The sequence below is a fragment of the Nematolebias whitei genome, chromosome 13 (genome assembly GCF_014905685.2).
Source record: "Nematolebias whitei isolate Nwh7 chromosome 13, NemWhi1, whole genome shotgun sequence".
NCBI lineage: Eukaryota > Metazoa > Chordata > Actinopteri > Cyprinodontiformes > Rivulidae > Nematolebias > Nematolebias whitei.
The window spans coordinates 24,054,855-24,067,508 of NC_056510.1; the positions used below are offsets into that span (position 1 = coordinate 24,054,855).

General features: G+C 40.4%; 2 protein-coding genes across 2 annotated transcripts in view; one reads left to right on the forward strand and one right to left on the reverse strand.

Annotated features, from left to right (window-relative positions):
- The first annotated feature begins 412 nt into the window (after positions 1 to 412).
- The window catches only part of dop1b (DOP1 leucine zipper like protein B), a 45,437-nt gene continuing 33,195 nt past the window's right edge, over positions 413 to 12,654 (forward strand). The window contains exons 1-2 of the mRNA XM_037686173.1: positions 413 to 607; positions 12,229 to 12,403. Coding sequence (XP_037542101.1) covers positions 12,266 to 12,403 — 138 coding nt within the window. The 5' untranslated portion in view covers positions 413 to 607; positions 12,229 to 12,265. The remainder of the gene's footprint in view (positions 608 to 12,228; positions 12,404 to 12,654) is intronic.
- Positions 7,451 to 8,687, reverse strand: LOC119418879. Its single transcript, XM_037686172.1, has 3 exons — positions 8,283 to 8,687; positions 7,927 to 8,018; positions 7,451 to 7,567 (listed from the first exon to the last, which is right to left on the reverse strand). The coding sequence occupies exons 1-3, from the start codon at positions 8,677 to 8,679 to the stop codon at positions 7,451 to 7,453; spliced, it is 606 nt and encodes a 201-aa protein (XP_037542100.1). The 5' UTR covers positions 8,680 to 8,687.

A 12,654-nucleotide genomic window follows, 5' to 3' on the forward strand; every position in this document is an offset into this window, starting at 1 on the left:
GTGCCCATGTTCAGTTTGTTTGGCTATTCAAACTATGTCAAAATGGCCCTTTAGAAATAAAATGCACTAATTTCTGCTTTAATAACAACACAACAAACACAATATGTTGGCACTGCATGGTCAAAGACGTCTGACAGTGAGATTAAAGGTTTGTAAACAGGCACATCCTGGAATGTACCAAAACTGGAATATGGGGGGGTACTTAATCAGGTTTGGGTTAATGTCTGAAATTTCAATTTAAAGCAATGCAATAAAAGTCCAATTATTTTAATTAATTTATATATTGTGTTTTAATGTATAATAAAAATTATGAATACAATTCAAAATATTATGTTAGTTATAAGTTTTTCCGCCTAACACCCCCTTCGATATTCAGGAAGTGAGCCAGGCCGGCAGCGCTCGGTTCAGGGATCAGCTGAGTTTGTGGATCCCGCCCCGCTGTGAGCACCATAAACCCCTTTTCTCCGGAGCTGGTTCACTTTACATTTTAAATTCGAGCATTCGTAGCCTGGAAGATGCCCAAACCTGAAGCGGGATGTCTGTTGTTCGAGTCCGGCTGTTGTGAATTGAGTTCCCGGAGCATCTTGAGCTGCGTGTTTTTCAGTCGGTGAGTCATCAGGATGCACCTGATTTTAGCTAGCTGTGTTTGCGACATTTCTTACTCTGTTTGTTGTGTCCTAAAAGTCAGAAAAATACAACATTTGCGTATTAACACAACAAAATAAACCCATTTATTCCCATATTACGTTTTAAAGCCAGTTTGCTTGCTTTAGTCTTGATATTCATTTCAAGTGTTTAAGCTAGCTGTGGAGCAATGGTTTTAAATGGAGTGAAAATGGTCTCATCGTCTTTGCTGCAGTTTGATTACCATCCAGCTTGTGTTCTGATGGTGTGCCGTTACATAACAGTACTGTATTCAACACTGATACTAAAACCACAAGCCAGATAAACAAAACTGCAGCAGCCAAGTGTAATTTGGCCTGAGTTTACATTAAATCTTGTAGTTTTGGTGTCAGTCAGGTGACAGCTGTTATGTGTCCACCCTCAATGCACACACAAATGCTTGTAGAAGGTCACAAGTGCATATTTATTTAATATTGTATGTCTTTTGTGCTGATGCGTCCAGTAGGGAAGTGAAACTACATGAGAGCTTGGCCCACACAATTTGGTTATCAAGGTGTCAAATGCTACTAGACGTGGTTTGAAGATCCTTCTTTTGTTCATGCTGACATGAAAATGTGGACAAGAAACACTGTCAGCAGAGCTGTTCAGAGATAAGCAAGGCCTCATTTCTTGCTTCTTTAACACTTTATTGTTGAGCACTTACAGGACTGCAAGTCTTGGGACTCGTACTTGAATCACAAAGGCAGTTTGGTGCCATTTATTTATTTTAATATATAAAGAACACACTTTGGTGCACATACAGTGTATTTAAAACTTGGCATGTAGTTGATCTGAAGAATGTCATGGCTTTGCTAATTTTTGTTTTCTTTTTTCCTGGTTTTTAAAGACGGGATTTTCAGATACTGCAGCTAGTGTTTATTAGATAACCTGGAAATCTCTTAATCAAGACCAGAAAGTCTTACTCCTTCAAATCAAAGATGGGAGTGGTTACATTTTTTGCATAGTGCTGTGTCTTTACACTAGACATGATGTTTCTACTGGAAAAAACCCAACACTTTGGAACATGAAGAGCCTGAGTAACAGATTGTACTATGTACCATCATGTTGCTTTGAGCAAAAGTGTGTCCGTCGATAAAAAGATAATGCATCAGCAGATTTATCTGTGTACGCATTTTCTTTAAAGTGTTAGGTGATGAAAGACCCTTTAAATGCAATGCAGATGTAACAATAAAGCAGGAGTTTGTAAACAACAAAAACTCTTTTAAAGACATTTGGTATTTTTGACTAAACCTACTTTTTCTCAGCCATAAAGGGCATTTTGTCAAAAACGAAAACAAACTGTGGCGTCAGTATATGTCTGACTCTGACCAATATTATTGACCTGTTGTATCTTACAGGAGGTAAACATGTCACTGTTGATATGCTAAATAGGTCATGCATAGGTTTTTTACCCCCACAGGCTTACTTTATATTTCAGTTAGTTTAAATGGTGTGTGTTTGCATGCATTTGTGTATGTTTGTCATTTTGGCAAAATACCTCCTGAACCAGTTGACAGATTTTAATGAAAATTTAGAAAGTATTCTTTAGATGGTCATACAACTCATTCCCCATTTCACCTGCCACTGGATTAAAGATTTCCTCACTGATCGACCCCTGATGGTGAAACTTAGCCATAATTTATCCTCTACCCGTATACTCGGCACAAGCTCTCCACAGGGATGTGTACTGAGATCCCTTCTCTTCTGCCTTAACGCCCATGACTCACAAAAGTAACACCATAGTGATGTTTGTGGACAATACTACGGTGGTGGGATTGATCTCGGGAGGAGATGAGTCTGCCTACAGGGATGAAGTCCTGAGACTAAAATTGTGTCACCAATCTTGCTCTGAAAATCACTAAAGAAAGTCCAGTCAGATTTATTTATATAGCACATTTACACATTTAAAACGGGAACTGTTACCAAAGTGCTTAACAAAAAGATCACAGCATCAAATAAAAAGTAACGAGATAGAATTACAGCATATGGAAGAAAAACATAAAAACACAAAATATAATCAGAAACAATGAAATGCTAAATCGGATCACACTGTGTTAAATGCCAATGAGTACATGCAGTAGTTAATTTGAGCCGGATCCTGCCAGAACAAGATCCGGGAACTCTCTCATTTTGATCCGTTCTGTTCTGGCAACTCTTTGTTCGGATCCTGCAGCTCCGCCCCTAAAAGTCCAAAGTCATCATGCATTTTTATTTTGATTATTTATTTTAAAAATACGAGAGGAGACATTGCCCTTTGCCTGGTGGACCCAGTCTGTGGAGTGGATGTTCCAGCCACAGTACGTGCCACACGCCAGCTACACGCTCCTTCGAGGAGCAGGAGAGGAGCCTCTGGGGGCGGGGGGTGGGGGGAGGGCTTAGTACGGAGGCTCTGTGTAGAGTCCTTCTCTCCTCCTCCTCTCCAAATATTGTCCATAATCAGTGGGGCTGCGAACTGAAAAACACCCCCTCTCCCCTCATATCAGACCCCCGAAACAGAAATGATAATTTATTCAACAGAATAAATAAATGCCCTCTGGACAGTGCACATTATGCACAGCGTCTCCAGACAGCTCTAGCGCGCACATCAGCAGATGTCTGAACTCCTGCTACATTTGAAATAATAAATTAAAAAGCTTACTGTAAAAAATAAATTAAAAATATAAAAGGAGAAATGTTTGATGTGTTATTCACATTATACGTCATGTTTCAAAATAACGGCGCTAATTTTACAAAATAACAACAGCGATCAAAAAGACAGTCCAATTTACTTAATAAAAAATGGATGGATGGATTGTCCTTAGTTGGACAACAGAGAATTGAAGCCTTCAGGTGCTTCATACGGTGCTACGAGACTGGAGCAAGCGCGGAGAAGAGTTCAGCTCAGAATCGTGAAGTGAGGGGAGGAAGGAGAGGGGTTTAGGACACCTGACAGAATCTGAGCTGCTCATTCACACGCAACCTGCTGTTCCTCTCCAAAATAGTAATTTTATTGTTTACAAATGTAGGTAAATGTTGATGTATAACAACCTGTTAAAATTAGGGGTTGAACGAGTATATAATTTTTAAACTCGACATTAACATAATAAAACCCGAGTAGAACTCGAGTATTTGATGACATCATAGATCTCAAGATACAAAAATAAATAAATAAATAAAACCGCAATAAAAGGTAATTATTTACAAAAAAAGAGACCAACAAAACATTGGGAGCATATATTATGCTCCTACCATTTATCATACTTCAAATAAGTCACAGGAAAAACTAAACTATTAGTTATTATTATTGAACTGCAAACGTGAAGAAACGCAGCACATCAGAAATGAAACTTAAAACAGTGGATGGGCGGTGGATTGGATCTGGTGTTACACTAAACTCTGTGATCTGCAACAGTGCAACACCGCCCCCTACGGTCATACGGTGGTCACATAATATGACGTCACTACGGTTACTCGACGTTACATTTTTAACCTCGATAGATGTCCTAGCAATCGATGTGTAGATTACTCGAGTACTCTGTTAATGCCCTAGTTAAAATACACCAAAATGCAGGAAATGGCATCTCTGTTATTCAAAATTTTCTGTGAGAGGACCCCCGACACCCCACCCCCAGCCAGCCCACTGTTCCGGCATCAATCAGCTTACAAATTAAGCCCGGAGTACAGTTGTGTTTTAAGGAGAGATTTAAAAACAGATACTGAAGTAGCCTGTCGAATGTTTTTGGGCAGATTATTCCAGAGTTTAGGGCCCATGACTGAAAAGGCCCAATCTCTGAGCTTAAGTCTGGTTTTTGGTACAAGCTAAAGCAGCTGGTGCAATGATCTCAATGCCCGAGAAGGAGCACAAGGATGAAGAAGGTCGGAGAGGTATGAGGGTGCAAGGCCATTAATGCATTTAAATGTCAACAGGGGAATTTTAAAATCAATTCTGGCACACACAGGAAGCCAGTGAAGGGAGAACAGAACCGGTGAAATGTGCTCAAACCTGCGAGTTCCTGTTAGTAACCGGGCTGCAACATTTAGGACAAGCTGGAGACGTGAAAGGGACACCTGACTGACCCCAACATAAAGTGAGTTACAGTAGTCCAGCCAGGTTGTAACGAGTGCATGGACTCATTTTTTAAAGTCGGATCTGGACAGCACGGACTGAAGCTTAGCTATCTGCCTTAGCTGAAAGAAGCTTTTTTGCAGAACAGAGTTGATCTACTTAATAAACTTAAAGTCTGAGTCTAAAACTATACCGAGATTGGTAACAGACTGCTTTAGATATGGCAGGAGGAAGTCCAGGTTTACAGGATCAGTAGCTATGTTTACATGCGCAGAATTCTTTGACCGGATTGAAATGTGTTCTGTTTGAATAATTCAAATGTATCGTTTACATGGGCACAATCCGTTCACGATGTGCGTTTACATGCAACGGGCTTTGATTCTGAACAGAAGTACTGACATGCGCAGAGTGGTAAACTCTCCTTAAAAAACCACCGAAGAAGAAGTTACTTCCGTGTAAACCATAGAAGAAGAAGTTCTCTTTCCGGGACGAACGTAAACACACTTGAGCGACAAAAATGGACCCGCGACAGGTTTTAATGACTGTGATGGAGTTGTTACTGCACTCCCTGCTTGAGCTACAGGCGAAGCAACGCATGCTTTTAGTCTTTTTTCTTCGTAGGATGAGAGCGCGGAAGGAAAAATACATCCGAGAAAGTTCTTTGCTGCCGACAAGTTTAATGCTGCTGCCACTACCTCCACAAACGACCAGAAACCAGTGGATGAAAGTTCGAAGTAAAGACTGGTGGGAGCGTGTGGTCCTCACGCAGTTCACCAACCAGGAGTGGAAGCAGAATTTTCGCATGACACATCTGTCTTTCACAAAGTTGTGCACTTTGATGGAGAGTCATTTAGCCCCAGAAGAGGTGACTGTTAGAACTCCAATTCCGCTCATGATGCGAGTTGCAGTTGTTCTGTATAAACTGGGCAGCTGTGCCGAATAGCGAGTCATTGCAAATCAATTTGGAATAAGTAAGAGCAGTGTTAAAAATTGTGTGTACACGTTTTGTAAAAGCATGGTGAGAGGGCCAATTAAACAGCTGATCCGAGCACCAACTGACATGGAGGCACTGGAGATCGCCAGAGCTTTTGAGGCTTCCCATCACATCCCTCATATTATGGGTCTCATCGATGGATCACACATCCCGGTTCTTCCCCCCTCTGATGGATATAAAGACTTTGTTAACCGTAAAGGCTGGCCATCCTATGTCCTCCAAGCTGTTGTGGACAACAACTGCTGGTAAGACAAATACACGCTGTATGCTTAAATAAACTTGTTTTTCTTTCTTTTTCTACCTGTCTATGCTTGATACTGTCTGTGTCTGTATTTATTATTAATTACTGTTCTTCCTCTGTTTTTCTCAGTTTCTGGAGCATCAGTTGCAAGATGCCAGGCAGTGTCCATGATGCCAATGTCCTGCGCCACTCTGACCTCTATCAAAGGGCTCATCTAATGCCAAAAGTAAGGTTAATATTTACTATATTGTATTTATTATTTCTACAACTATAAACTATAAAGTAGAGATACTTAGCTGTAAAATTATTTTTTTAAATGTTTGTTAGAAGCATGCCTTTAAACAAATGGTTAAATGTTGCCAATATTTGCTATATTGTATTTAGTATTACTACAACTATTACAGCTAAGGTTCTCAAAGTAGAGATACATAGCTGTAAAGTTTTATTTAAAAAAAAAAGTTTGTTTGAACCATGCCTTTAAACAATGTCTAAGTAAAATACTAAATATTAGTATGTCCTTTTTTTGCAGTCTGTGAGGAACATTGACGGAAAGGACGTCAGTCTCCTCGTTGTTGGTGACCCTGCATACCCGCTGTTGGACTGGCTCATCAAAGGATACCCAAACTCTCCTCGTCTGACTCCTCAACAAGAGTCATTTAATGTTTACCTTAGCTCAGTCAGGGTGGGCGTAGAGATGACCTTCGGGTTGCTGAAGTCACGGTGGAGAGTTCTTCTAAAAAGAAGTGACTTTCATTTCACCTTTGCTCCAAAAATGATCGCCACCTGTTGTGCACTCCACAACTTCTGCCAGAGGGAGAGGGATTATGGCAACAGCAACTGGTTGGAAGAGGCACGTGACCGTGCAAACAACTACCCTCAGCCTAACTAGCCAGTGAATCTTCAGTGTAGTGTTGGTGGAAACGGTGCAAGAGAGGCACTGACTGCATATATGTCCAAGTTTCCACTCCGTACAGGCCATCTGCATTAAAGGGTCTTTTTAAATATACAATATATACTTGTCATGTATGTGTTCAGATGCAGCTAACATTTGTATAAAGATATTATAACAAAACGGCAAATAATACTAGTGTACATCGGAGCTCTTTAATGGACCAAACATTTTAATAAATTCTTGTAAACATTTTATATTGCTTGTTGGCACTGTGTGAAATGTGTTTCATTCTCAGTGCAATTTGAGGTAGCCTACATCACAAAAACATAAAAATTATACATTCAAAAAGTTTGTGCAAAACAGACAATGTGCACAGATCATCACATCTTGTAATGAAAACAGAAAAAAAACATTCTTTGGTCATTTAAAACTACAGTAACGTGCAATTCAACAGTAACTTCTTTATCAACTCATCCTGTACTTTCAGAATTACAATATCAAAAAAAAATAAAATAATATATATATATATATATATATATATATATATATATATATATATATTATATATAATATGAAACCTTAGCTGCTGCTCAAATAACAAACTTTTTTTTAACTTTAGTTTAGGTCATGGAGGTGGTAATCCGAGTTGTAGCTTGGGTTCTGAGGAAATTGAGCAGACCGGCTTTGACCTGGGTATTGATGCTGAGGGTAGGGAGGAACTGGAGATCTTCCCTGTGGAGGTGGGGTCATTTGAGTCATGATGGACTTTAATCCATCAAAACATTGCCTCACTACGCGCTCAGTTGAGAGTGTGTTTTCTTCTAAGAATCTTACAAACAACCTTTCTTCTCTTTGCTGCCATCGTTCCTGTTGTTCTTCTATCCATTTGTTCTGGGACTCTTGCATCTTCTGGTAGAAGGATTGCTGTTCGGTGCCCCAAGTCTGCATGGCCCTTGCATAACCAGAGTTCCCTCGTTGTCCTGCAATGATGTAAAACACTACTACTTGCTTGGATGCAGTACTAACATAATCTCTCTAAACACTGTATAAACATTTGTTACTGTTTTTGTCATCTGGAACACACAACTTACTCTTCCTTGATGTCCTCGTCTGTTGAAAGTTTCTTGGACTGTTGTTTGTTGTGTGCTGCTGTCAGCTGCTTCATCAAAGCTGGACTCATCATCTGAAAAAGAAAAAAATAAAGTCTAACTGGTCCCCTGGTATGTTGAAATTTGTTAGGTTAATTATCTGGTTAGTTGGGGTAGTGTTATAATCCACAATATAGGTCTTATGTTCTCTACTGTGTACAATCCTTGGAGGTATAATTATGCTAGCCCTAAAGCTACTCTTGCTTCTTATTATAATTACATTTTAACATATTTGTTGTATCCCAGTTACACCAAGTAATACAGTACAGAGGGTTAATGTGGCTTGAAGAGTATCTTACCGGAAAGGATGCTTTGTTCCGGATTTGCTTCGGGGCTGTAGTCCTCAGATTCCTCCTCATAACCTTGGTCCACACCGCTGCCTGTCGTGTTGGCCAGTGGCCGATCTCTCATCAGTTCGTCCATCAACACGTAAAATGAAAAAGTGGTGGGGTCGGAGCCACTTCTCCCGTTCTTGTTCTTAGCTTGGTAGTACTTAGCTTTCAAGCTCTTCCAGCGTTTTTTTATTTGCTCAATTGTTCGATGGATTCCGGCTTCTTCCAGTTTTTCATGCACTTGTTTAAATAACTCCGTGTTCCTACACTTTCGACCGTCAAGGCGTTCGATAATTTTGAGTTCTTTTAACGTTTCGATTAGAAATGTTGTATCGCTCACCGACCAGTTCTGCTTCCCCGCCATGTTAGCATCTACCCATTAGCCAGGCGGAAAAGGAAACGCGTAGAGGTACGCGCCGCACATGCGCAGTCAGGTCATTTTTTCACCATCAGATAAAAACGAACAGATCAAGTGTTTACATGCGCACCGATCGGGCTACGGATCGGCGTAAACCACCCGTTTCGATCTGATCACAAATTATAACGGATCGCGCCGAATACACAAAAAATAACCCGAACGGATCGTTTACATGACACACTTTTGTTCCGACCGGCCATCTGATCCGGTTACTTTTGTCCATGTAAACATACCCAGTGACAGTGGCAGAGCTAGGGTTAAACACAATAACCTCAGTTTTCTGATCATTAAAACTTAAGAAGTTCGTAGCCATCCAAATCTTGATGCCTTCAAGACATTTTAGCAGAGGGCGAATGGAGCAGGAACTGTTAGGTTTTAAGGGCAGATAGATCTGAGAATCATCAGCATAACAGTGGAACGAAAGACCATGTTTCCTCAGGATAGACCAACCCCAAGGGGAGTAGCTGCAATGAAAACAGAAGGGGTCAAAGAATGGAGCCTTGTGAGACCCCGCAGGAAAGAGGCACAGATGCAGATTACCAACATTAACACAAAAACTATTACTCAGATATGAACGGAATCATTCTAACGCTGCACCAGTAGTCCCAAACCAGTGTTCTGGGTCATCTTGGACTTCAGGAAGCTGAGGTTTGACCCCACCTCCCATCCCCCTCACCTCTACATCAACGACGACTATGTGAAGAGGGTACACAGCATCAGGTTCCTGGGCACCTAGATTTCTGCTGACCTCTCCTGGTCTGCCAACACAAAAGCCATCTTGAAGAAGGCTCAGCAGTGTCCACTTCCTGAGGGTGTTCAAAAGGAATAATGTGTTAGAGAAGCTCATGGTGAACTTCTACCATGCTTCCATCATGAGTTTGCTGACCTACTGCATCAGTGTGGTTTCCTCACTACACTGAGATAGACCGGAAAAGGCTTCAGGGGTAATGGACATCGCACAGTCCATCATTGACTGTGCCCTCCCCTCTTTAAAGTCCATCTTTATCTCCTGGTGCCTCAGTAGAGCCACCAACATTTCAAAAGACAGTTATACCCTGGTTCCCCCTTCTTTGAATTGATGCCTTCAAGCAGATGCTACAGGTCCATCAGGGCCTGGACCACCAAACTCAGGAACAGTATTTTTCCTCAAGCCATCACATTCTTGAACACACACATGCATTGACACACTCATTACAGCTACACACTATTGTACATATTATATTTTATTTTATTTTTATTGTTTTTAACTTATTTAACATTTTTTAACTGTATACATTCAACATGCATGTGTTATGCTAAGCTGTACAGGCACCTTGGGAGAGATTCTGCAATATCGTTATACTTGAGACAATGACCTATACAGCTTCATTCATTCATTCATTCATTCATTAGTTTAAAACTCTGACATAAAAAGAGGCATGAGATATGGATTTCTTCAAGAATGCTAGGTGTTTGATTAGCACTGGATTGGCGTGCTGATAACGCCAAGGTCGCGGGTTCGATCCCTGTACGGGCCACCAGTATGTAGTGAGATAGGTCGGTTAGCTTCGTTAGCTTCGGAGCTCCACTACATGTTATAATATCTGGACTAGTTCAAGTACCTGATATTACACTTAATTTAAACGGGTTCTCTCTTTTTCGAGCTACTTGACCGATATGTGACAGAGATCAGTGACGTGAGACGTTAATTTTCTTTGACCCATCAAAACGAATGCGGTCATTTATTAACAGAATCAAAGTTTAACATCAAACATTGTACACGTGATTATTCTGATTGTACGCAATAACACAACTTAACTAATTACAACAGACATTTCTGAAAATATCTGGATTAATTACTGGCAGATAGAAGAGTTTTAAAGATGGGAAATGAGGGAGTTTATCTGGAGAGAAAAGATGTGTGAGGGAAAATGTGTCGGTATAAGAACGGCACTCTCCATTCGAGCCCAGTTTCACCTCTGTACGCTTCGGTAGGAAATCGACTCGTTACCTCTCTGAAGATGAATCAGCTGGTACGGAGTTCCATTTAACGCTACCATTTCCAGCGTCTCCGTAGGATGGTTGGGAAACGTCCGGAGTAGTGACGGTACTTCGTTCAACACACGTTCACCTCACGGGTGGACTCACATGAGGAGTAAGTCCGTCAGAGGTTCCACTCAGATGTGGAAGATTCCATAATTCCCACGAGACTCGGAAGAACTTTGGATCATGTCTGGAACTCCTTGTTCTCTCCAGCAACTTTTCTGTTCGGTTCTGCCCTCCGAACTGAACTGCTCTCCCACCGCACTGGTTGGAACTAGGAAGTGTCGACATTTAAAGAGTTCTGTTTCCGGTTCATTTGGAAAGTCCTGATTGGCTGAAAGAGCCAATAAGGGGTGTGTTTTTGTGACGCAAGAGGTCACTAGAAGTCAGAAAAACAGAAAAATGTTTTGGAACAGACAGAAAATGTTTTTGAAACAGACAAGAGAAATGTTTAGGCGAGATGGGAGGAAACAGGTGCCAGCTTCTCTATTTACGTCTGAGAGGATTTAAAAACATGACAGTTCGTTCCAACAAACTTGTTTGCGTTTGTCTCCGACTTTTGACCAACTTACAACCTGCTCATTTCAGACAGAAGATCAAGAAAATGAATAATTACTCTGTAACAGACATTAACTAGATTTCTACTTTGAATGAGGATTAAAAATCATTTATACTGTTTCACAGTTGATTTAAAATGAGTAGTTCACTTCAACATTTAAAAATGATTTGAATTAAACACACTTTTGATTATCAAGACATTTGTAAAATAGTAATGATGATAAAAAAAGAGAGTGTTCTTTCAATTGATCAGTGCAGGACACACTTAGAAAGTCTCTGGATGGACTTGATTTTGTGTTTCTGGACTCAAATCAATGAAATACAGTTCTTGTCCCAGGAAGGCCCTCAGGGCCAGATTTTGACCTGAGGCTTAGTTCACTACACAAGTAACAAATTTCAAAATCCATTCAAATGTTAATTCCCTTTGTTTTGGTTGTGCAGCTGATTAATTTGCTCAGCTTATCAACTGAAGATTGATTTGCTCAGTAGGTGAGCACCAAAACAGACGAGCGAGAAGAGTAAATGTTAACAGAAATGCAAATACGAATGTAGAATTTGCCCTTTGAATTGAAGTTTACAGCAACAACCTGACAGTCTTGTCTATTCTGAGACAATAGAGAACCAAAGTGTGTCTCCCTGAGTGTTTACATTCAGTCCTGATTGTGTTTTTCTCTGACATTGCACTCATTTTGTTTTAGGATTCATTCCTCCTCAGACTGAGAGACAGATCAGTCAGAAAAACACAAATTATTCATGAATGAGATATTTGTATCTGCCGCCTCAGAGCTTGCATACAGCAGTGAGCAAAGCTAATTGGCTAATTTTATTTTATCCAGTCTTTATTTTATTCACCCAGCACGTTTCAGACAAACTGATTCTGTTCCTAACCTACCCTCTTCCTTTACTTTTCCTCAGATGTGTTGTGCTGAACATGTTGTGATCAGCTTGCAAGATGGATCCTGAGGAGCTCGAACTGCATAATGATTACCGTTACCGTAACTATGCGGCGGTCATCGAGAAAGCGCTACGAAACTTTGAGTCCTCCAGCGAATGGGCTGATCTCATCTCCTCCCTGGGCAAGCTCAATAAAGTAAGATTAAGAAGATGGTGTCAATTACCTTCTTTGCTTATGATTCATTAGTCTTGTAGTGTGCAATCTGATATTTCAGTATCCTTTTTGTTGCTGATATTTTTACCTAAAGGGTTTTTCCAGTTCTCTTCAGTTTTGTATGTTTTCTATTCCTCTTTCTGTTGTACAACTGTTCCAGTCCTCTTACCATTTACAGGTCCTTCTAAAAAATTAGCATATTGTGATAAAGGTCATTATTTTCCATAATGTAA